Raw genomic sequence first — 25,068 nt, 5'->3', positions numbered from 1 at the left:
TATCTTGAGTATTTTTGTATCAGACAAAAGACCAGAATATTTTCTAGCAAGGCAAAAATGATTAATGCACTACTTAATTGGATTTGGTTTCATTCAGTATTTTTTTTTTTACAATTTAAAATAATTCATTTTAAAGTGAATCATGCTTAAGAGTTTTACTTTTCTGAATACAGTATTGACATTGAAAGCTGTGTTAAAAAAAAAAGAATCATAATAATAATTGGCATGCTGTCCTTGCAGGAAGAGTTTTTACGGCTCATGTCAGTACAACTCATGTGCATCTTTCTTCATACACTAATATGCTACAAAAGTGGCAAATGAATGTCAAGTGGGTTTTGGTTCAAGGTACTTACAAATGCAAGGATGTCAGGTGTTGTGTCACATCAATATGTAACATTTTAAGCCTGTCCACACAGTGTATGATACGTCTTTACACTGAGGTCCATGGTCAAAAATGGGTAAACTGCTCAATATATGTTTAAGTAAAAATGTAAGCCAGATCCTATTTTACAAACCATATTCCGATGAAGTTGAGACATTGTGTTAAACAAATATAAACAATACACTGATTTGGAAATCATATGTTCATCCTATATTTAATTGAATGCACCACAAACACATTTACTGTTCATACTGTTTAACTTTATTGTTGTTAGCAAATAATCATGGACTTTTTATGGCTGGAACACATTCCAAAAAAAGCCACTGTAAAATCACCATTTCTTTCAACGTTTGGGAACTGAGGACACTAATTGTTGGAGCTTTGTAGGTGGAATTCTTTCGCATTCTTGCTTGATGAATAGCTTCAGATGTTAAACAGTCCGGGGTCTCCATTGTCATATTTTACGCTTCATAATGCGCCACACGTTTTCAATTGGAGACAGGTCTTGACTGCAGGCAGGGCAGTCCAGATTTCGTGCACATTTACTACGAAGCCGCATTTTTATAACGTGCAGAATGTGGTTTGGCATTGTCTTGCTGAAATAAGCAGGGGCGTCCATGGAAAAAGACGCCAGATGGCAGCATATGTTTCTCCAAAACCAGTATGTGTTTTTTTGCGTTAATGGTGCCATCACAGATGTGGAAGTTGCCATTAGCACTAACACAACCCCATACCATAGATGCTTACATACATAGCGCTGATGGTTCTTTCCCCTCTTTTGCCCGGAGGGTACGACGTCCAAATTTTCCCCAAAACAATTTGAAATCAAGACCACAGAACACTTTTCCACTTCCTCACCCCATGTGGTGATCCCCTTTACACGTTGATATGCCGCCCGAGAAATCGAAGGTTATTGGGATTTAATGTTTGTTTTCAGCCTTGGCGATTACGTACAGTAATAGCTCCAGATTCTCAGAACCTTTTGATGATACTGTGGACCATCCATTTTCTGAGCCACTTATCCTCACAAGGGTCGCAGGAGTGCTGGAGCCTATCCCAGATATTGGGCAGGAGGCGGGGTACACGAAGAACTGGTTGCCAGCCAATCGCAGGGCACACAAAGACAGACAAGTCACACTCACAATCACACCTAGGGGCAATTTAGAGTCCCCAATTAATGCACGTTTTTGATATGTGGGAGGAAACTGAAGTTCCCGAAGAAAACCCACACAGGCACAAGGAAAACATGCAAAGTCCACACAGGCAGGGCCAGGATTTGAATCCCGGTCTTCAGAACTGTGAGGCCAACGCTCTAACCAGTTTTTTCACCGTACTACCATTGATGATATCTCTAAATTCCTTGGAATGATACATTGAGGAACATTGTCTTTAAACTGTTTGACTTAAACTGTTGCACTTGTTAAAGAGGCGAACCTCACCCATTCTTTGCTTGTGAATGACGGAGCAATTCAGGGAAGCCATTTTTATACCCAGTTATGACATCCACATGTTACCAATTAGTTTGTTCACCTGTAGGATGTTCCAAACAGATGTTTGATTAGGTTTTATTTTGTTGTTGTTTTGATGTTGCAACCATAAAGTTCTATGTTGATGATTATTTGTTAAAAACAAAGTTTATCAGTTTGAACATCAAATATCTTCTTTCTAGTGTATTCATTTAAGTATAGGTTCAACGTGATTTGCAAACTTGTATTCTGTTTTTATTTGTGAAAGAGAATGTCCCAACTTCTTGGGAATTGGGTTTGTTTATTGTGGAATACACTTACTGCTATTTGTAATACTAATATGATGGCTGTGAACCAAGCTCTTTTTTTTTTTTTTGCATTATCATCATAGCAATCAAGACTAAGAAAGCAAGTCTCAATTGTCATTTTCTTGTTGTCTAGACAAGGCAAAGCAAAATAAATATGTAGATTTACTTCAAGTTGCTTCGTTTTTAAATTGGAGCTGGAACTTTTGAAGGTGGGTGAATGAAGTGTTTGTGGACAAACTGATTGTTTTGCACGGAACAAAGGATTGGAAGGAAAAAGAGAACGTAATTTAAAAATAGCATGATATTTACTCTGCATCCACCCTTTACTAGAATGGCTGTCTGAAGAGCACAAACTAATATTGAAGAATTGTAATTACAAATTTTACACCTTCGTACACCATATAAGTGACAGGAAAAAAAGATCACTGTGTTCCAGGCCTTTACAATTTTGTCAAATTAGGATGTAGGGCGGCACGGCGGAGTGACTGGTTAGAGCGTATGCCTCAGTTCTGGTTCAATGGTTCAGCACTTCATTGCATGTACAAAACAAATTGATGGATACCACAATACTTTTGAACTCAAGTATGGAATATGATTTTAAAAAATTTACATATGACATTCAAATTTTAGTGCAGATTGAAGAAATCATGGAAGTTGATGCACACACGATTTTCTTTCGCTGTGGCGAATGAAATCTCACTTGGGCTTTGAGTTTGATACCTGTGAGCTATTGGAGTCAAAGGGTGACATGTTGGGTGGAGAAGTACAAAAGTAGAAATTTTGTCAATTATATGCAATACTGTACCTCTTTTCATCATTTTGCATAATAAAAAAAAATCTTAAAAGGTCTAGTTTGGATGGGGAATAGATTCTGAGTCCGTTGCCATCTTCTAAATGCGACTTCATGTTCATCAACTCCAACATTGTCCCTATTTTCCGCCATATATGACCTAAATATCTCTGCAGTGGTGGTCACCATTTATTTAACAGCATCATCCCGAGAGGTTACATGAGAAATTTGCTCATTTTTGACAAGGTAAAGAGTATATCTGTGTTGAAGTGTAGGGATTAAAATCAACCAGACTTCTTGTACGGTGCCTGAAAAAAAAAAACGCTAAATATTATGTAAAGTACGGAAATACAGTATTGCTATCTGTACGTAGGTTCCCGAGTTCCTAGCTCTGACAAAAAGTCGTTCAACTCCAGAGCGGCAGGTGGCGGTGTTTGCATTACATGACTGGTGGAGCCCACAGAGCCACTCCGGAAAAGTCAGAGGGGGCAAGTGACCAGAAGCAAGTGTCGTTATCCATTGTGTTTCGGGCATCACGTTAGGAGGTGTGGAGGTGTCCCTGTCATATTGGCAGTGGCTTTGACAGCACTGTGCATTGAAGACGAACAATAGCCTTTTGTATTTACTGCGACTAGAGAGCTAGCACTTGTTATTAGTAGACGGTCATTTATCTAGTCGTTACAAAGAGAGCAACCAGGATGCAAGTGGATTATTTGTGAAGTGCGAGCCCTATCAACGGTAAGCCGAAATGCTTTTGCACGACAACGAACTGCAGTCTGACGCAAATGAAGTTGTTGCCGGTCACGGCTTGCCCTCTAAATGTCGACATGCTAGTCGGGCCTCAGAAGACAACCGCAAATAACGCAACGACAATATTTCGCAGTCATGAGATTTTAGTTTTTTTTAACCGTAACGTCAGATGAGTCAGAACTTTTACACGTTATTTTCCTGCAGTTGTGCCCTGGTTGCACGGCCTGCTGTGTTGTCATGGTCACCAAAGGCATATTCCTACGGTTTATTCATACGTAATCATGTGCAATAGTTATTTTTTGGTGACGCTGCAGGCTAAGTTTTATGACGAAGTTGCTTGCTACTCTGCCTCAAATGGAGATGTGTATTTATCAGTGTTTGTGCCAGTGGATACATGTTCTTTATTTTAAAGGCGTTCCCTTTGATGGTTCAGATATCATGCGATTATAAAGACGAGTTTTACTTGTAGTTAAAGAGTTCAATGTACTACAGCGCAAGTATATCGTTATGTAGTCGTCTTTGAGATCCTTCATTGGTCCCGAGACGGAAACCATAAAGTCCCTGTACAGTGAAATAGAAAATGAAGATAGTGTGGTTAACAATCCTGCCATGTTTAGATAACAAATCCCCAAATATATGTGTTAATAATATAATCAAGTACTTCTTTCTTTTCCTTTTCGTGTTAAAGGTCGCCACAGCGTGTCATCTTTTTCCTTCTAAGCCTATTTCTTGCATCTTCCTCTTTTAACACCCACTGTCCTCATGTCCTCCCTCACAACATCCATCAACCTATTCTTTGGTCTTCCTCTTGTTCTTTTCCCTCGCAGCTCCATCCTCAGCACCCTTCTACCAATATACTCACTCTCTCGCCTCTGGACATGTCCAAACCATCAAAGTCTGCTCTCTCTAACCTTGTCTCCAAAACATCCAACTTTGGCTGTCCCTCTAATGAGCTCATTTCTAATCCTATCCAACCTGTTCACTCCAAGCGAGAACCTCAGCATCTTCATTTCTGCTACCTCCAGTTCTGCTTCCTGTTGTTTCTTCAGTGCCACTGTCTCTAATCCGTACATCATGGCCGGCCTCACCACTGTTTTGTAAACTTTGCCCTCTAATAATGCATCTTTGGTACTCTTTCTTGGCATGAAACCATACTGTTGCTCCCAGATATTTACTTCTCTCCTGAATCTCCACAAAACTCCACAGCCACCTCCAAATTGCTTCCATACCTCCACTGGTATGTCATCTGGACCAACTGTCTTTCCATTTTTCATCCTATTCAGTGCCTTTCTAACTTCTCCTTATTTATCAATATAATCAAGTACACCAGCTGAAATAAGTACCACATCACCATTTATTTTACTAAATATATTTCTAAAGATGGTGTTGACGTCAGAATCAGAATCAGCTTTAATGGCAAAGTGTGTAAAACGCACAAGGAATTTTTTTCTCCGGCAGTTGGTGCTGTCCTGGTACGACAATCAGAACGAAGAACTAGAAACAACATAGCAGCAAGAACAAAGAACAAGAGACATTTTTGTTTATAGGAAGTAATCCTTATAACACGTGGAAGATGTAAAATCTATATAGATGTGTGTTAACAATGTCAATTGTGCAAAGGGAACAGTTTAAAGTGATAAATTGTGCAGTCCACAATATATATATATATATATATATATATATATATATATATATATATAGACATAAAATAGGTGTATATAACATGAACATTTCATGAGATGTTGGGAACAACCCAAGTAATTCATACGTACAAAGAGTGCAATAATAAGTTAAGAAATTAACATGTCTAATAATGTGCAATGACACATAGGTAATGTGTCCAGAAAATGAATGTTGAGCGCTTTTTGAGGCACGAGCTCCTCATCATCATTGTCAATGTTTGGCGCAGTTTTTTTTCCCTCTTGACATGAGTCACTCGCTGATTCGCCACGTCATTAAATAGAAAATTTTAGACTTCATTTTAATACCTTGAATAAAATCTGTTGAAATGCTCCTTTCTAATTGTATTTATTTGTACAGATTTCCTCTTGAATGAGACCTTTTCATTGTTCTCAATTCAATTCTAAATTAATTTCTAATAATTCCCATGAACGTTTCCAACTTGGAATATTTGCAAAGCTCTCAATCTTAACATTCCCATGATTAATTATTAACCAGAAGTTTACTGGGTAAAATTTCCACTCCTTTGCGACCCAAATGACAACTGTTAAAACTTGCTTTTACTCTCACGTTATGTAATTTCAAAAACAACTTAAAAATTATCCTTACAAGGTTGTTTCTTCTTGCATCTTCTCCCCTTAGTGCCATGTCTCTGGTTTTCCCACGGCCCAACACCAACGCAGTCCACGGCAAGAAGGATAAGAGACTAATGGCGGAGGTGAACGCATCGCCACTGAAACATTTTGTCACAGCGAAGAAGAAGATTAATGGGATCTTTGAACAACTAGGGGCCTACATTAAGGAGAGTGCATCATTTCTCGAAGGTAACATCTTGGATTACTTTTGTAATTTTAGCTCTACAATTGCATCTTTCAGTTTTAAAAAATGGGCTACACAAATTAGATTTAGAATTATGATTGCAATACATCCTAAATGTATTTTTTAAAACTTGGTAGAGGAGACATGGCCAGCACCCACGTTTTGAGTGCCTCCCAGATGAATTTTTATAAAATTTGACTTTTTCTCTACTGTGGCAGAACATTTTTAAATTGTAATAAAGTGGTACCTCTACTTACGAACATCTCTAGTAACAAAAAATTCAGGTTACGAAATGCCTCCTTGGAAAAATATTTTTAGATGTTTTATATTCACTGCACATCTTTTTTTCGATTCCCGAATAGAAAAAGCTTTCCAAATGTTTTTTTTTCCTTTTAATCCAGGAATTAACATTGCTTACTTCCCTCTCTGCTAGATGCTCACAAAAATGAAGAACTGGATCCCGTCACTACGGAAGAACAAGTGCAGGAGGTTCGAAGTTACCTTAACAAGGTAGCCGGGATTGGAGAAGTGCTTGCACGAAGGCATATGAAGGTGGTGTTCTTCGGGAGGTATGTGTTACATTTCCAAAGAATTCATGCGCCTATGTCATCAAATCACGTCACTGGCTGGAGGTGCCGGTCAAACAAACCATACTTCAATGCTAAGTCGGTTGGAGACAACACGAAAATACATCTTATAGCACGACGGCCAGAGTTTTGTCCGATACCATTAAACATTTAGAAGGTGATCATAAATGAAGATACGTGGAAAATGAGAGGGGGAAAAAAAAAAAGACAGTCGGCTCCTTGTGCACGGAAGCGTGTTGTGGCCACACGTTAACCTACGTAAACCTCTGCGTGACCGAGGGTTTATTTTCTTTTTTTTAAATAGGCATTGGACTCATTTGAGAACAATGCATATTAAAACAACCAACAGCACAACATTGTGAATATTCTGCTCCGGTTCAATTTCCCCCACACCATCGAGCAGCTCTTTTTGACCGGCAATATGGCGCCGTGAAGATGGTGACGTCACGTGAACGAGCTCTAAAGGTGATTTTCAAGTGTTTTCAAGATAGGACCAGGAATATATTTGTGTTGTTTTTTTTGTTTTCTAGGACCAGTAATGGGAAAAGCTCAGTTATCAATGCCATGCTGTGTGACAAGGTGCTGCCTTCCGGTATTGGACACACCACAAACTGTTTCCTTCGGGTGGAGGGAACAGATGGGAATGAAGCTTTTATTCTTACTGAAGGCTCTGAGGAGAGAAAGAGCATTAAGGTCAGTTGAATTGAGGGCTTTTTGATGGAAGCCAGCATTACAATGATTCTTCCTTCATGTAAGGATACTTTCTTGTATCTACATTTTCAGACAGTGAATCAGTTGGCCCATGCCCTCCACCAGGATGAGGACCTGGAGGCCGGCAGCTTGGTCTGTGTCATGTGGCCTAAAGCCAAGTGTGCATTGCTCAGGGATGATCTGGTCTTGTTGGACAGGTCAGGCATATAATTATTTTGTTGACATGCCTCTACATTGGACTAGACTTTACACTGATCTGATCAGCCTGATTGGTATTTGGCAATAATTAGCTTTTCATGCTGATTGGCCGATTGGCTTTGTCATAATTTGGAGATCCAATTAATTACATTTTTGATTGGCTTTGGAAAAGACATTTACTCCACATGGCTGCCATGTACAGTATATCAGAATCCAAAAGCTTATTTTTAGTTTTGTGGTGTCTATTGGCGTAATACTGTAAATATCTGCCCAACCATCCATTTTCTTTGCCGCTTATCCTCATGAGGGTTTCTGGGAGTGCTGGAGCCTATGCCAGCTGTCAACGGGCAGGTGGTTGGGTACACCCTAAACTGGTTGCCAGCCAATCGCAGGGCACATAGACAAACATTCACAATCACGCCTAGGGGCAATTTAGAGTGTCCAATTAATGTTGCATGTTTTTGGGATGTGGGAGGAAACCGGAGCCCCGGAGAGAACCCACGCAGGCTAGGGGAGAACATCCAAACTCCACAGGGGCGGGGCCGGGATTAAACCCGGGTCCTCAGAACTGTGAGGCCGACCCTTTACCAGCTGATCGACCGTGCCCCCCCCGCCCGACAATAGTTATTTTAAAAAACAAAAAAATGGAAGCAGTGTGGGAGTATAGTGTACTTTTTTTTTTTGTTTTTTTACACAAGTAAATTTACAAGTGCATAATTTTACGTCAGGGGTTGCTTCAGTATTTTCACTTTTACCAGACTTGCTTTTTTGCAGAATTATCAATACTAAATATCAGTACTTTAACACCCCTACTTGAGACAGCGTGTTAACAGGGCAATAGAATGTAGGTACGCTTGCCATCATGACTGCAAGATACAAAAATGAATTTCATTTTCATCAGCAAATAAGTATGCATCAATTTAATGTTCTTGTTTTAAATTCAGCCCGGGTATTGACGTGACCACAGAACTGGACAGCTGGATCGACAAGTTCTGCTTGGATGCGGATGTGTTTGTACTTGTTGCAAACTCTGAGTCGACACTGATGCAGACGGTGAGATATGACCAGTGTTTTCAATGTAGGCCATATTCTCCCATTTTTAATGCCCTTCCTTTCGTGGTTTCAAGGGACTGGGATTTTCTGACAATGACTTCTGACACGCACACACACACACACACACACACACACACACACACACACACACACACAGCTTACAGCGAGTGTTCGCGAAAGAACTTGAGAGGCCCGACTCATTGAAGTCTGCAGGACATTTGAATTCCCAGAATCTGGACTATTTCTGAGACATAAATGGCTTTGAAATTCATCCTAGATATATATGTCAGATTGTTATCAGAATCATACTTATTGCCTAGTATGTCAAAAAGACACAAGGAAATTGTCTCCGGTAGTCAGAGCCGCTCTAGTATGACAGGAGAGAGTGAATGGAAAGAGAATACTTTGGAGGCTTAAAGACATTGCAAAAATAGTCATGGAGCAATTAAAGGTTGTTAGTAATCTGGCAATGTTGATCCACTCCTCTAACAATTGGTATGCCTAATAGAACAATTTTTCAGTGCAGTGACCATTGTGCTAAGGCTGCTGAGATTTCAAGAGACTGAAATGTGAAATTAACACTTCATCCTGAAATAGGGGCCACCTGATTCAGACCCGTTTTCAAAATTGATGATCTCTCTGATTGCAAGACTGCTATACAGTATTTTTGAACACATCCCTTTGACAAATTGCCCATTTGCACAGCTTTAAGAGTGTATATCATGAATGCTGGCTCTTGTTGATTTTCTGAGATTCTACTGCACCTACTGGTACCTTGTTTGATAAAATGTGACATAATCTGGTTAGTCACATTGCACTGCAATTAATTTGAACACTACTACTGTACACTGCTAACTCTGGAAAAGGTTTGCTCTCAAAATCAACAAACTGCCCTCTCTACGTTAAATTCTGAGTCCTCCAAACTAATTTCAATTTTTTATGAATAAATTTCTAAGATGATTTTTTTTTAAATCACAATAATTAATGGAATTGCTACTTTTTTGTATTGTGATTACATAATCCAGGTACATGTAATCATTTGTCTGTAACACAACTAAATGCTTACTAAAAATAGTGTTGAAAACCTTTGCCTTCTCTTTAATGTAGTTTTAAACTTCATACTATTCTTTCATACTGTAGCAAGCAGCGATCGCATTGCGTTACTTGAATGGTTGTTAGAGGTGTATAAATTGGGTACCTGAACTGGAATGAATGTGTAAGGGTGTGGGGTGTTTTTTCACCAAAGCAGGCAGACCGTGTATTGGTGAGGGAGGTTTTTGGAGTTGAGGAAAACTATCTGACGTCATCAGCCATTTGACATCAATTTGATTATAACCTTTGCGTCGACATGAAAAAAATTACATAATTCAAGCCCCTGATCCCATATTCAAACCTCAAATAGTTGACTTGAGAGGTAGCCCTTCTCACCGCATGCTCTCTGGCTCACCATTTCAAAGCTTCCACTTCTTTTGAATATATGCTGCAGTGATGTGATCATTTTAAGCATCTGTTCTTTGTCCCTACAGGAGAAGTCTTTTTTTCATAAAGTCAATGAACGACTTTCCAGTCCAAACATCTTCATCCTGAATAACCGTTGGGATGCCTCAGCCTCAGAACCTGAATACATGGATGAAGTTAGTCAACTTTACTTGTGTAAAAACATCATTCACTATGTATACATGTACTTTTGTTTGTTTAGCACCGTGAAACAAAATAAATATGGCTTTTTGAAATGCGCTTAGCCCATAAATCACAAAAGTATTTTTTTCTTGCCAGGTGCGAAGACAACACATGGATCGCTGTACCAATTTCCTGGTACATGAGCTCGGTGTTGTGGACCAACTTCAAGCCAGTGACCGCATCTTCTTTGTGTCTGCCAAGGAGGTTCTCCAGGCACGTGTGCAGAAAGCTCAGGGAATGCCTGAAACGGGTGAGAATAGACATCACTCACAAATAAGTAAATGGTAATTTATATGATTAACTCATTAAAGCTGTCCAAGGGCGTTGCCAGTTGGCTTTTATTTATTTAAAAAAAAAAAACTAACTTGAAACAGTAAGTTCAGCGGTCACTAAGCGTGGCTTGTTGTGTGGTGTGATTATGTATTCTCGCACGACTTTGCAAAGTACCTTGAATTTTGAATAATAAGCGCCCCGTTTCAGGAGGTTTTTTTTTTTTTATTGCAAGCCATCGTTTGGTTGATTTTATTTTATAATTTTTTTACGAGACAAAAAAAAAAAATTTGAGTTATGAGTGGGTTTTTCCTGTGGAGCTGCTCCACTGAAGTGGGAAAAAAAATTGAGCGCCACAGTCTTGGATGCATTTTTTTTGTCCTTTATGTAACAATACACCCAAAACTCACAAATAAACATGAGAATAGCCGCTAGGGGCTACACTAGACCAAACTTTACAGCATATAACATAAAGAATCCATAATTCTTTATCAATTTTAAACACATTTACCAAAACACCCAGAACCAAACAATCTCTTTTGTAATGTATTATAATGCATTGTGTTGTCCTGTTTCAGGTGGAGCGCTTGCTGAAGGATTTCAAGCTAGAATGTTTGAGTTCCAGAATTTCGAGAGGCGATTTGAGGTAAGGCTAATACATTTAACTCTTTTGAATTATTACATAAGGGAAAACCATAAGAACCTTTGTTCGGAGTTTTTACCATATAGAGTTGAAGCCACTATCTTACATACAGTGTGCAAAACTCTTTTTTTTTTTTTTTTGTCTCACTGAAGTTAAATCAGACTAAACCGTTCCTGTTTAAGGTCAGTCACAATCACCAAAATTTATTTAATTTGATTAAATGCCACAATAATGAGAGAATTCTTTGAGAATTTCAGATTATTTTCTTTGAGGTTCAAAGTTTACATACGTTTCCTTAGTATGAGTATCATTTTGTTTGAACTGCATGTGCCAAAGTCACAAGTGCCACCCAGTGAACATCTGCGGAAAGCCAGTGTTGCGGCATTTGCCTTATTTATTCACCTTATTCTGAGACTATTAACAAAATATCTTTTTTTATGGTTAAAATGTGACTGCACCATTTATTCATTGAACTCAATGTTCTTGTACTGTATTCATTCTAAAGATGTTAAGCATTTGGTAAATGCCAAAATTATCTGAAATTGAGTCCTTGAGTTCAGAAAATAAAATTTACATGTTGAAATTTTTTGCTACTTCGATCTAATTTGAATACATAAGAGGTCAAGAGTGAGTGTGATTGTTCTGTTACTAGATTCATTGAAAATGAAAATCTTCTTGGCAGTTGAGACTGCAGAGACAGACACTATAGTGGGAGGATGACCTAAACGCAATTTTTAAGCACACTGTTGCCTCATTATTCATGGTGGTTATGTTCCTTTCTTCCAACCAAATACACTGCCAGAGATGACATAGATGCAAACGAGTGTATGTGTTGGCATGCATTCTACCACTTGGTGGTGCTCACGAGGCACTGAGTAAAAATTACAGCACACAACACTGACTGTGTAAGCAAGTCATTAGTCAACGTTGTTCACATTCACGGTGTCATATCAAAACTGAAATTATTACAAAACACCAAACAGAATAGCATAACTAGCAAATATTAAAACAAAACAATGACTGAACAAATAGACACCAAAATGCACTTTAAGCACTTAGTGCCGCAAGCATTCCAACATACCCCCAGCATGCTTTACAGCACTGTGGATGTAAATGGCTTTTAAAGTGCAGGTTTCGTCAATTACTGTGCCATGAAAAGTATTTCCCTCCCCTCCCCTTTCTAATTTATTTTTTCCACATCACACACTAAGGTTTCAAACCATCTAACCAATTTTGATAACACTCAGAGACAACCCAAGGAAAAAGAAAATGCAGTTTTCAATTCAATTTAACCTCAATATTTAGTTTTTGTTTATTTTTTATTTTAAGAGCTACGGGATGTTTACGCAATAACCATTTTGTGCACTGGCAATATGAAAGTCTTTTTGTTTTTTTTTTATGAAAAAATATTTTGACATATTAATTGCAGCCCTAAATAGATTCTTTTAATTGTATAATTTAGAACCAAGCCTACATCATACTCGTGGGTTTAAAGCAACTATGCCTGTGTCTATGCCAAAATCTTTACTGTTCATTATGCACAGGAGTACTCAACGCTCGCCTTCGAGCTCTCTTCTCTTGCCTTTTGGCTAATTTATTTCAGTGAATACTGTACAGTCAATTTTGAGCCTCATTTAGGCAACTGTTGTGTGTTACCTGAGATCCAAAGTACACTTTATTCGAAGCCCTCTTCATCACCCTGAGGAAGAAAAACAAAATAAACCTGATATTGCCAATGAACTTCAAATGTTTTTGGATTTGTCAGTAATCAATCATTCATGTCTATTTGCTGATATGACTGCTGTGTTTAGGAGTGCATCTCTCAATCAGCAGTGAAGACAAAGTTTGAGCAGCACACAGTGCGAGCCAAGCAGATCTCTGAAGCTTTGCGGCACATCATGGATGCAGTACACATTGCTGCACAAGAGCAGAGGTTTGTTTTTTGTTACAGCACTGCATCAGTAAAATTAGAATTGGGATTCAATCGAGTTCCCTCAAAGTATTATAACGATGAGGTCAATCCTTTTTTTTTTCCTACAATTAAGACATTTGGGGTTCAGATGAAAAGATGTGTGAGATACAGAAGTTTAGAATTCCAGCCTTTATTTAATGGTATTTACATTTTGGTTTTGAACAAGTCAGGATGGAGCACCTATTGTTTAAAGCCACCCGCTTTTCAATCGAGCAGAAATATTTGAACAGACACTATTACATTAAATTAGTGAATAACATTTAATATTATTTACAATAACTGCATCAAGCCTGCTACCTACTGATTTCAGTAGACTGTTGTGTTCTTCATTTGAAATGCTTTTCCAGGGCTTTACATCTGCTTTTGTCAGTTTTTGGGGTTTTCACCCTTAAGTCTTCTTTTCAGGAGGTAAAATCCATGCTTAATTGGGTTACGGTCCGGTGATTGACATGGCCAGTCTAATCCCTTCCACTTTTTTCCCATGATGAAGTCCTTTGGTGTGTTGTCATTGTGTTTTGGGTGACTGGCTTCTTGCATGGTGTTTTTCCTGATTAGTTTGGAATAATTCTTCTATGGATTACCAGACAAAATGGTTCTGTAGACTTCAGAATTAACTCTGCTGGTGCCCTCATGTCTTACATCATCAGTAAAGACTAGTGAGCTCGTTCCAGGAGCAGACATGCAAGCCCAAGAATTGACATGATTTCCATGAACTTGTGTATTTTGGATGTACAGTAATCCCTATTTTTTTTCGTAGTTAAGTGGGACCAAAACCGCCCGCGAATGTGAAAAACATCAATCAGGTTCCAATACTTTTGTTCACTTGAAAAGTGGGTGGATTCAAACAAGGTACTTTGTCCTGAGTTGTCTCACATATCGATCTAAATGCATGAGATTAAATCTATATTTCTGAACTTTTATATCATATTCATCTTTTGATCTGAACCCCAAACGTCTTCAGTATACAAAAAAAAACCACAAAGGAATTGACCTTGCCATTCCAATACTTTTGAATAGGACTGCAGTTCTGCGACTTTTGTCAAATTATAAAATGTAGTATGGTTTCAATAACAGTGATTAGTGTTTTCAGGACGTTCCATCTCGTCTTTTTGTTTCTTTTCCCCCTTGCTTGATGGCAATGAGTCAACTATTATTGAGCTCTACGCAAACTTCACTGGTGTTCCCTTTGCAATTTACAGAGTAATACCACCATGCTTATATATCCTTTCTGCCCCACAATGTGTATTTCTGTATTTTTTAGAGTCTACTGTCTTGAGACCAAAGAGGACCGTCAGGATCGACTGGAGTTCATAGACAAGCAGTTAGACCTGCTCACGATGGACTGTAAGGCCAGGATCAAGAAAATCACAGAAGAGGTGGAAAGACAGGTGAGCACGAAAAAGTTTTCAAGGCTTTAGTTGAAATTTAAATGTTTAGCTACCTTTTAAAAGCATTGCAAATATAACAACTTTGCAAACTAAATGTGGCTTTGTGCTGTTACTTTGCAGAACAGTATTGCTTTAAAGAACACTACAGTCATAACTCTACTAACAAAAAAAATCACGTTACAAAAAGCCTCCCTGGAAAAATATTGTCTCTAGTTAAGAAGGAAATTCAGGATATGGAAGGAAAAAAATGGCGCTGAATTCCACCAAATATAAACATCCTGTATTGTATCTTGGTTTGAAAGTGGCACGACAAAGCTGCACTCCCATTGGCATCAATCTTTAGCCATGAGGAAGGAACTTCCTGTATATTTGTCACCGAATTCAGTGTCACATGCCAGCGCACACTTGTACTGTAAAATTTCTTTGTGGATTGTTGGGCCCCAACAAATTGGTGGTTATCGAACATAACAAGAAATTGTCTAGAGATCTGAAAAAGGCATGCGTGCATGTGGCCACATGCTGTTGCTCCACGGGATTTTGAGAGGATCGAAGTGGCGGTTGAACCTGAAGTTGGCCTAATAGTTTCGCTGGGAAAGGCTCTGAGGAGGACATCGATGAGTTGGCGTCGGGTGATTTGGAACGGATGAGGCTATTTACATGTGATATGCGTTTCTGCTTAAGAAAAATTCAAGTTATGACACGACCTCTATTCTGATTCATTTCGTAAGTAGAGGTACCACTGTATTATTCAAAAGGGGCGGCATGGTGATGCAGCTGTTTTGTGCCTTGGCTTCACAGTTCAAATCCGGGCTCCGGCTGTGTGGAGATTGCATGTTCTCCCTGTGCCTGTGTGAGTTTTCTCTGGGCGCATCGCTTTCCTCTCACATCCCAAAAACATGCATTAATTGGAGAATTTAAATTTGCCCATCGTGTGATTGTTAGTGCGACTTGTCTATCTTGTCTGAACCCTGCCTCCTGCCCAATGACAGCTGGGATAGGCTCCAGCACTCTCGCAACCCTTGTGAGGATAAGCGGCTCAGATAATGGATGGATGGATTATTCAAAAGGAGAGTATATGTGTTTTGTGGCATGGAAGTAATTTCACCTGTGCTCACTTCTTATGACCATCCAGGTGTCTAACTGCATGGCAGAAGAAATTAGGAAGCTCCACATTCTGGTGGATGATTTTCACATGGACTTCCACCCATCGCAAGTGGTCCTCAAGGCCTACAAGAAAGTGAGTTTTTCCACATTTTCAGCATAATTCTTTGTTGTTCCGGAAAAAGAGAGGATGATTTGGCCCTGGTCTGCTTTGCCCTTCGACGATTGGTAAAAAGTATTTCTTTTGCAACTGTCAGGCAGTACATTAAATTTCAATAAAGCTGGTTGTTGGATGCAGCTAGAAAATGTTGCGTGTTACTATCAATACCATAAAATGTTGTACTTTATATAAAAATAAATAAACATGTGTTTGGTAGGAGCTGCACCGACACATAGAGGAGTGTCTGGGCAAGAACATGTCAGAGAGGTGCTCCACTACAATCACCACTGCTCTTCAGACCACACAGGCAGACATGATAGGTAATTGTAGCACTGTCTAGTAATATAACATTTAGCCTTGACTTATAGTTCTCATTAAATTTTGTTTGCATGTTTTTGCTCTGTACTATGATTTCAATAGTGTAGTTAGCATACTGTGCTCAAAACATTTTGATGACCCGCGAGTTTTTTTACAAATATTTTTTTGTGTAATAATTTTGAAACATTGCAACTTCAACTGTATTTGATGACACCAAACTGATCCTGATAATTACTGTATTGACTCATCGTTCGATAAATAAAATGGACGACGACAGCTTTTCCGGTGATCACACAGCGAGCCGACAGTTTAATGGCTGTGTCATCTGCCTTTATTTTAGTGGTTCCCACATTTTTTTTGGGTGCGCCCCCCTTTTTGGGGATGGGAAAAAAGATCCTTTTTGGGATTTTTCAATATTCTTTTCCCAGCTCTATTCTTAATGACAGCTCAGATAGTCAAAATATACTTCTGAATGGATTGGAAAAAGGAAAATTCAATCCCTTTGAAAAAGAATTATGTAAATTACGTTTGGATTCACTGTTTATTGAGCTAATAAAACAGATCATTTTCATTCAGTCTGGGCTTCTAAACCGATTCTAATCGTAATAGAATACACCATATAAACTGGGGTAGTTTTCAGATCTCGTTTTATTTCAGACCCAGAGGAATCCATATCACAGAGTAAAGAAAAACAAGGAAATTATCATCACAATAATAATAATAATAATGATTTAAAAGCAAGTAAATAGCAAAAAATAAGAAGGCCAGGCCTATTTTTGGAGGCATTGAAAAACATTTATCTTGACTGGGGAAAATATATACCGTAATTTTTGGACTGATTTTAAGCCTCACCCAGTACATTTTTAGAGGGAAAAACCATTTTGTACATACGTAAGCCTCACGTTTATAAGCCACATGTGCCTACATTGAAACATGAGATATTTATAAAGACGGTAAACAAAAGAGTTTTCAAAGTCTTAATAATATACCTTAGCTGTGACGCGGCAGTAACAGCAGCAACACGGTTCAGGCCACCCGGTTTTATGACCTCTGAAAGCGTTTTTTTTGTCCTTTTGCATTGCTCCAGTCCTTCCTTGTGCCGTTTCCAGCGTCTCACTTCATTCATTTATGCCAAGTTTACATGCAGCAGCTCTGTTTCCTTCTTTATTGGCCAGCTCGGTTGCTTTTAACGTGAAAGCTGCATCATTTGCATTTCTTATTGCCTTTTCCATGTTCATTCTAATTTTATTCATACACAAAGTGCAAAGTTACAATAAACTTGCATTTTCCTCGACACATATATTCCACCTGTCATGCTATTACCTTTTCTTCTTGAGTGCCCCTGGCAGCCATTAGAAAAAAAGCATAAATTAGCCGCATTGTTGCATAAGCAGAATTGAAAGCCTGTGACAAAAGTCGCTCTTTATAGTCCGGAAATTACGGTAATCTTAGAAAAATAATGGTGAGAAGCCTATAGCTGACCCTTGGATAAATCTCACTTAAAATCAATGGTCCATATTTGTGGGAGTAATTTTTAGTTTATTTGTAGAATACTGTACATACACAAAGGCATAGTACAGTCTATACTGTAAATTAAATACCCAAGGATATGCTGTGTATCATCAATGGAATTGGTTGTCTCCATGTGTCTTACAGAGGGTCTGAAGCCTCTTCTGCCCAACCCAGCCAGAGAGCAAGTGGACAAACTGGTTCCTCGCCAGTGTTTCAGTCTTAGTTATGACCTGGCCTGTGACAAGCTTTGCAGTGACTTCCAGGAGGATATCAGCTTTCACTTCTCTTTGGGCTGGACGATGCTGGTCAACCGCTTTCTGGGGGCCAAGAACACTCGACGGGCGCTCATGGGCTACAGTGACCAGGTAACGACATAAAGTACACCCAATTAATCAGGGATGAGAATTTTCCACCGATCGGCGGATTTCCGACTTTCTCAGACCAAAATGACCATTCTCGAGATGAGCGTAAATCCGTTGAGAAAATTTCAGGGGGTAGGGTATTGTGCGCCTGCCTCTCGGTGGTGGGCTCCGAGCTGCAAGTTCAGCTTAGTGCTAGCACAAGCACAACTATCATATGCCGTTCTAACTTGCTCGGTAGTGTAAATATTTGCATTTTGCGACATAAACATTAAAACTTGTTTGCGGCAGATTACTCGATTGGACAACAGAGTTATACAGTATAACGATCCAATCGTGTTAGTGGTTAATCGAGTTTCACCATTGCCATGTACATGATTTCTCGGTTCTCAGAAATCGCAGTGTAACTTGTTAGCCAAGTAATGGCGCGTGGGACTTAGCGCGAACTGAGCGACGGTGTGTTCAAATTTTTACGATGGCGAAAGTGTTAGAGAAAAAGGATGAAGATCGAGCGAGGGCAATTGACAAGGATGCTGGAATCAAAAACTGTTTCAGACGGGCATGGCTTGAAAAAAGTGTAACCGTGCAGATAGGACTGAAAACGGTATCAATATGTCTACCCGAACACATACAAAAAGTGGATATTCCCGGCAAAGTGCTGTGCAAAAAATATCCAGCAGGAAACTCAGCACCCCGCCCCCACCCCCCATCGACAGACATTTTCAGTGTTTTTCCAAATTGGTCATTTTCTTCCCCGATTAATGTATACACAAGATGTTTTGGAAAAACATTGCTCAAATTATATTAAAGGTTTATCGGTAAATTTTACAAACTTTTATGCTCATCTGTAATGACTTCTCTGGGAAATTGTAAGGTCACTGTTTAAGTCCCACTGTGGACTGAATTAAAAAAGACAACTGTCCGAACACCCCAGGTCAAGAAGTACATTACTTTTTGTATGCACGTTTCACTTTAACATCTCTGCTTGCGTGCCTGCAAATGTGTGTGAGTTGGCGTTTTGTGTGGTGTGCGACATAAAACATGATACAACTGAGTGAAATTAGTGTGAATTTCCCCTTAAATCAATAATACACCTGTCAATTAAAAAGAAATTCCAAGAAATGGAACATTTATTTTTCCTGTGGTTTTACCACTTTTACAGCCAAAATACTAATTCCTCATACTATTGTCTGACAATTAAAAACAGTTTCAACCAAAATTACAGTAAATAAAGTACAAGTAACGTTTACCATTCAAACGATAAAACTCTCTCAACCTGTTTAACAACAACGACAACAAAAGCGCCCCAAATTATTCAGTCTAACTTCAATTTCAGTTGCAGCTCACGATGCACATTAGATATATTTTACCAAGTTGACTGGGATGTTCCGTGTCCCACTACCGCTCTGGTGGCTAGATGGTTCTAGAATTGAAGCGTTCATGATTTAAAAGTCATCTTTCAATAAGGGATTGCCCTGCAGGAGGAGCACTTTGCAAAGAATTGTCTTGCATATTGGTAAACATGCACTTTTTTTTGTCCCCCACTGGATGGCAGTGAAGACCCCCATGGAAGTCGTGGCAATGACAAAAGACAGATTTTTTTTTTGTCATCATTTACTTTACATTTTCTAATGACTTTGGACAAAATCAATGTTCTCATCGATTGAGGAATAGGAAGAAACGTCTTCTAAAGGCCTTTTCTGTAACGACACATGACAGTTTTGTTGCTTTCGAACAATTCTGCCCACCTGAATGATCTGTCAGAAGTGACTTGGAAAAATATGTAGCTTGGAAGATGGGGACACTTGTGCTTGCAAGCTTTTTTCACACAAATGGGGCTCAATTTTCAGTCCAAGCTACCAGTTGTTCTCTGTTACAAGACTGTAATATGCTTGATATCTTTTTTTTTCTTTCTTTTCAAGGAAGACTCCACAAAGATTTACATGGACCCAACTTGACAAAACAATATTACTGTTAAAGCACCTTTTGATTTAATAAAAGAGAAGTACAGTACTAATATTGTTAGTGATGGTATTATCGTTACTGCCTTTCTCTTCATGGGACATAGACACTTACCTGCTGGTTCTGAACACCACCTCAATAGATTTAAACTAAAACAGACAAGATGTGTTTTGACTGAAGACTTTCAACTTTACTTCGAGGGTCTTTACTTACAAATCAGGAAACGGTGTCAGAATTTTAATATTCATTGCATAGGCACCACTTTTATGCCGTCTGCTTTTTATGGGGGCTAGCTGTATACTAACATTGCATATCCTCTGTTCTTTGAAGTAGCTGTCATGCATATCTCAGTATAAAAGGTGGAATCACGAACAAACTGTTGAATCTCTTCTTCCAGATCCCTCGAACTTTGGCGCTTACTCCAGTTAGCGCCAGCATGCCTCCATTTCCGCAAAACTCCATGACCCAGGAGGAGTTGATGGTCTCCATGGTGACCGGACTTGCCTCCCTTACCTCCCGTACTTCCATGGGCGTCCTTGTAGTCGGCGGTGTGGTGAGAACACATAATTCGTAACTAATTTGAATGATTCACAGTACAGTACAGTGTGCCTGGAGCACGAGTGAGCAAATACTTCCTAAGATTATAATTGCCTTTATTAATAGTTTAATCCATACTACTATATTCTGTATCACAGACTTTGATTTGGTAAGTTTAACTTTTTGCATCACTGGCTAAGTTTGTTGGTTTAAAAAAAAAAAAAAAAAAATACACAGACCAAGCAAATTTTTTACCGGCCATATTTTACAAAGGGATACACAATATATTGAATATATTCACCACAATATGTGTATATGTCTGCAACCCATATTTTTCACATATTTGTATCACATGGTATGATGCAAACAAAGAGAAGTCACCGCAGCATTAAACAATAGCAAAAGAGTTTTATTGAATGAACATCTGTAAGGTCTGGTCTCCCTTTTACTAATTTATAAAAATTTTACGAAATAAAAAAATACATACTGTTGTTATGGTATCCCTCAGGGAGCCCTTTTGGGGGCACAATACTGTATCTCATTATCATTTATGATATGAGAATTTGAAATTTTGGTACAGATTTGAACAAGAATCATGGAAGTGAACATGTGATTTTCCTTTACGAGTCACATAAAATCATGTGACAGGCTGGCTGTGGCCCCGGGCCTTGAGTTTGACCCTTGTGGTCCAGTTGAAAGGATGACTACCTAGTTTGTTGTTTCCAGCCGTAGTTTAAAATAAATTGCCATTCATTAGTTAATTTAAAAAGATGCTACAATACAATAAATAATCACAAATACCGCAGGCAGCATTTTGCCATTAAAAAAAAAATAATACAATTTTTTTTTTTATGAGGTATTACAACCTTGGATATATAGGATAGATCTCCCCTGCGAATAGGTGCATTGGCAAAAGTCGAATAAGTAGGCTCTCACTGTACAAGGCACCAGGGTGGTTATCACATCCATGTCACAGTTCTAAAGTTCAGGGGTCACATCTAAGCTCTGGCCTTCCTATATGTTTGCACGTTCTCTTGCGAATGTCCTCCCACATTTGGAAAAATGTAAGGTTGATTGAAGACTGCCATCGGTGGGAATGTTAGCATGAAATGGTTATTTTGTTTGTCTTGTGATCGGCTGGCAACCGGTCTCGGCCAGAATCACCCGGGATAGGCTCCATTTCACTTGCGACACTAATCAAGATAAGATGTAGAGAAAATGAATAAATGGTTGGCTGGATAAACAAAAGCACTGGGTGAATGCTGCATAAGGCTTTGTCAAAATGGCTCGTGTGGTGTGTGCAGATCTGGAAGGCCGTGGGCTGGCGTCTGATTGCGCTGTCTGTGGGTCTCTACGGGCTTCTCTTTATCTACGAACGCCTCACCTGGACAACAAAGGCCAAAGAGCGTGCGTTTAAGAGACAGTTTGTTGACTACGCCAGTGAGAAGTTGCAGCTCATCGTTAGCTACACTGGATCCAACTGCAGTCACCAAGTCCAGCAGTGAGTATTGACGCATGCACACAACACGCCAGTGTGTTGAAATATTTTGTTTTAAAAAAACATTCTTTGTGCTGTTGTTTGTGTGAATGGTGTTTACAAATGTCAGAGAGTTGGCTGGGGTGTTTGCTCAACTCTGCCAACAAGTAGATGTGACCCGGCAGAATCTTGAAGATGAGATCACTGACATGAATGGCAAGATTGAGCTTTTGGATGCCATGCAGAGCAAAGCTAAGCTTTTGCGGTAAGAACCACACTACACACTCCAAGTACAGTCTGCAGTGGAACATCTACTTGGGATGAAACTGATTTCATAATTCTTGTAAAAAGTGTATTGTGGCTCTTTCTCTTTGTTGTATTTCCGCCAAATTATTTATTTAGACTCCTAAGAACTGTTTTTATTTGTGCATCTTACCATAAAGTTTAGATTTTTAAGCTGCAACCTTTCCCCTCGATTTTGGCCTATGGATACTAGTTTGATATGCACTTCTGTGACCACTTCAGATTCAGCTACATTTCAATTATGGGTTATTCATAATGTAGCTCTAAATAATGATTATTTTTGTAATAGACTCTTAGTCATATCAGAAAATAGGGAAAGCTCTTCATAGTTTTCCAAAGTAAAACAAAATGTGATTACAGTAAGTAAGCAAAATATAATCTATTTTCATGAAAGATTAGAGAAATGTGAATTTTTACTGTTGAAAGGACCAAATCAGAGGATTTGGACAATTTTAAGTTAAATAATGGCCCTGAGCGATAAATCAATTATCAAAATAGTTGTTGATGAATTTGTTGGTCGATTCGTTGTCGGTTCATTGATTAATTATGACACCTCTACTAAATAAGCAGAATTGCTGGATCTTACTCTTAGTTTGCTGACTGTCTGCTATTGACATGTCCGCCCGGAGGAGGGCAGCAATTATGTGTAATATGCATCTTACAAACCAGTGTGGTTTGTTTCAAAAGGAACAAACGTTCAGATTTTTGTTTTCAGAGCGAATTCTCTTTGAATGATGGCTCATTTCATGCTAAGCCACTGTGTCTTTTCTTTGTGTTTTTTGTCACTAGGAACAAGGCAGGCTGGCTGGACAGCGAGCTCAACATGTTCACCCAGCAGTACCTTCACCAAAGCAAGTAAAAGTGACGCAGGAGCCACCTGAAAAAAGTTGATAGAACTGAATCTGTGGGGCTATCTAGCAAATGTTTTGCCCCTTTCCCCGTCTATATTACAATGGGTGCTCGTCGGATAATTTATTGAGGTATATAATGCATCAAGTACACTAAAATGACAGTGCGATATGAGTTCTAGCGTAGTTGGAAAATATGTGCTCTTCTTTCCCTCTTAAGCTACTTCAGCTGTCTAAATGTAACATGTAAGAAAACCTAAGTAATTGTGACTTGCTGGGAAGTCAGTTATGTAAATGATGAGCCGGAGAGGAGGGAAGGAAACATTTTGATTTCTGTGGCGAAAGAAACACACTGAGAAGGGGAGCTCAGTCATTGTACACTGACCGTATGAATCACAAGAAGGAAAAATGCCAAGAAAGTATTAATGACACGAAAAGACCATATTTTCTCATCGTTGCCCCTGTAGAATATTTCTAAATGCACATGCCCTCTGCGATGGTTTTTTGAGTTTCATTGAAGAAGTGCAAGTGCAAATCAATACAGTGCTTAACAATTTTTAGACTATGAGGGGTGTTTGTCTCGGAGACCACCCGCAAGATTGGCCGTATTGATTAGAAGTTTCAGTGAACTTTTTGCCATGTACTACAGGAATGAGCAATTTCAATCTCAATTCGCCTTTTCTGTCAAAACATGGTCTTCAATGAAAAGTCTGAAATGAAACAAGCATAACTTCCAACCACTAAAACATTTTGTACATGAATGTGACTGCTGTAAGGATGCTGTTTTTTTTTTAAGCAGTAAATGAGTTAATACATAGATCATCACTTGTAATTATATTTTAGCATTACAAATGAGATTTAAGGAGCTACTACATACCTGTGTATAAACCATGACAAAAATGAAGATATTTGGGTATGACCGTTACCAGGCGGCATGGAGACAGACTAGTTCACACATCTCCCTCATAGTTCTGAGGACCAGGATTCAAACCTCGGCCTTGCATGTTCTCGCCGCGCCTGTGTGGGATTTTTCTGGCTACACTGGATTCCTCTCATATCCCATAAATATGCGTGGCAGATTGATTGAAGAATACATTGCCTGTAAGTGTTCTTTCGAGTGCAAATGGTTGTTTGTTCCTGTCACCCCCTCCGAATGGCTGGCGACCAGTTGAAGGTGACCTCATCACCTGCCTGAAAATCACTGGGACAGCCTCCAGCATGTCCGCCACCCTGGTGAAGAGAAACAGAACGATGATGGATGGTAATTACCGATGTTGTTACTTCGTGGCAGCCGTGGAATAAACCTTACTTACATTGTGTGCTAATTTAATCAATTTGTTAAGCACTGTATTTTGTGTGAAATGTTGGCCTTCTCTTTCGCAATTCCAATGTAATGTTAAAGTAGCACAGAGGATCAAGTAGTGCTTTAGTGACGCCACCTTTTCACTCGTCATCTGTATTTATGCAAAGTTGGACAACGGACAGATGGGATGTCTTCCCCTCAGGATTCGACCTCAAGGTGGGATTCCAACAGTTTTGGTTTTGTGTGTATAGATATTTAAAATTATGAGCAAGTTGTATTCTTCTTGTATGTAAAATATTGGGAGTGTGAAATGATAAGGCACATATCTTAAGGATTTTGTCCACAAATAAAGAAATGCCACTCTGAGACTATTTTGTATCTGTGCAGTTTTTTGCACTAACCAATAACAGAACCCCACATCTGAAGCAAACTAGCGTATGCTCAGCACTTAGAAGTCGTTTGCATTGTGAGCTCAACTAAAACAGGTATTG

The 25,068-nt window shown here is 39.0% G+C and overlaps 1 protein-coding gene across 1 annotated transcript; it reads left to right on the top strand.

Moving 5' to 3' along the window:
- Positions 1 to 3,411: 3,411 nt before the first annotated feature.
- Positions 3,412 to 24,945, top strand: mfn2 (mitofusin 2). The gene is made up of 18 exons (XM_061840744.1): positions 3,412 to 3,684; positions 6,019 to 6,200; positions 6,629 to 6,764; positions 7,313 to 7,475; positions 7,566 to 7,690; positions 8,636 to 8,744; positions 10,271 to 10,378; positions 10,521 to 10,674; positions 11,273 to 11,340; positions 13,149 to 13,270; positions 14,571 to 14,697; positions 15,830 to 15,934; positions 16,176 to 16,278; positions 17,933 to 18,153; positions 20,507 to 20,662; positions 21,951 to 22,147; positions 22,254 to 22,388; positions 23,216 to 24,945. Exons 2-18 carry the CDS (start codon positions 6,023 to 6,025, stop codon positions 23,283 to 23,285), a joined length of 2,277 nt encoding a protein of 758 aa, XP_061696728.1. The 5' UTR covers positions 3,412 to 3,684; positions 6,019 to 6,022; the 3' UTR covers positions 23,286 to 24,945.
- Positions 24,946 to 25,068: the final 123 nt, after the last annotated feature.

Source organism: Syngnathoides biaculeatus, chromosome 2 (assembly GCF_019802595.1).
Source record: "Syngnathoides biaculeatus isolate LvHL_M chromosome 2, ASM1980259v1, whole genome shotgun sequence".
Lineage (NCBI taxonomy): Eukaryota > Metazoa > Chordata > Actinopteri > Syngnathiformes > Syngnathidae > Syngnathoides > Syngnathoides biaculeatus.
The sequence above is the reverse complement of the archived record's forward strand: the minus strand, read 5'-3'. Positions and strand labels throughout refer to the sequence as shown.

Bases quoted from the DNA above. Each gene is read 5' to 3' on its own strand.
- mfn2 (XM_061840744.1), top strand. From the start codon at position 6,023: ATGTCTCTGGTTTTCCCACGGCCCAACACCAACGCAGTCCACGGCAAG. The intron at 8,745-10,270 runs GTGAGATATGAC...TTGTCCCTACAG, and splicing joins AGTCGACACTGATGCAGACG to GAGAAGTCTTTTTTTCATAA. The intron at 15,935-16,175 runs GTGAGTTTTTCC...TGTGTTTGGTAG, and splicing joins TCCTCAAGGCCTACAAGAAA to GAGCTGCACCGACACATAGA.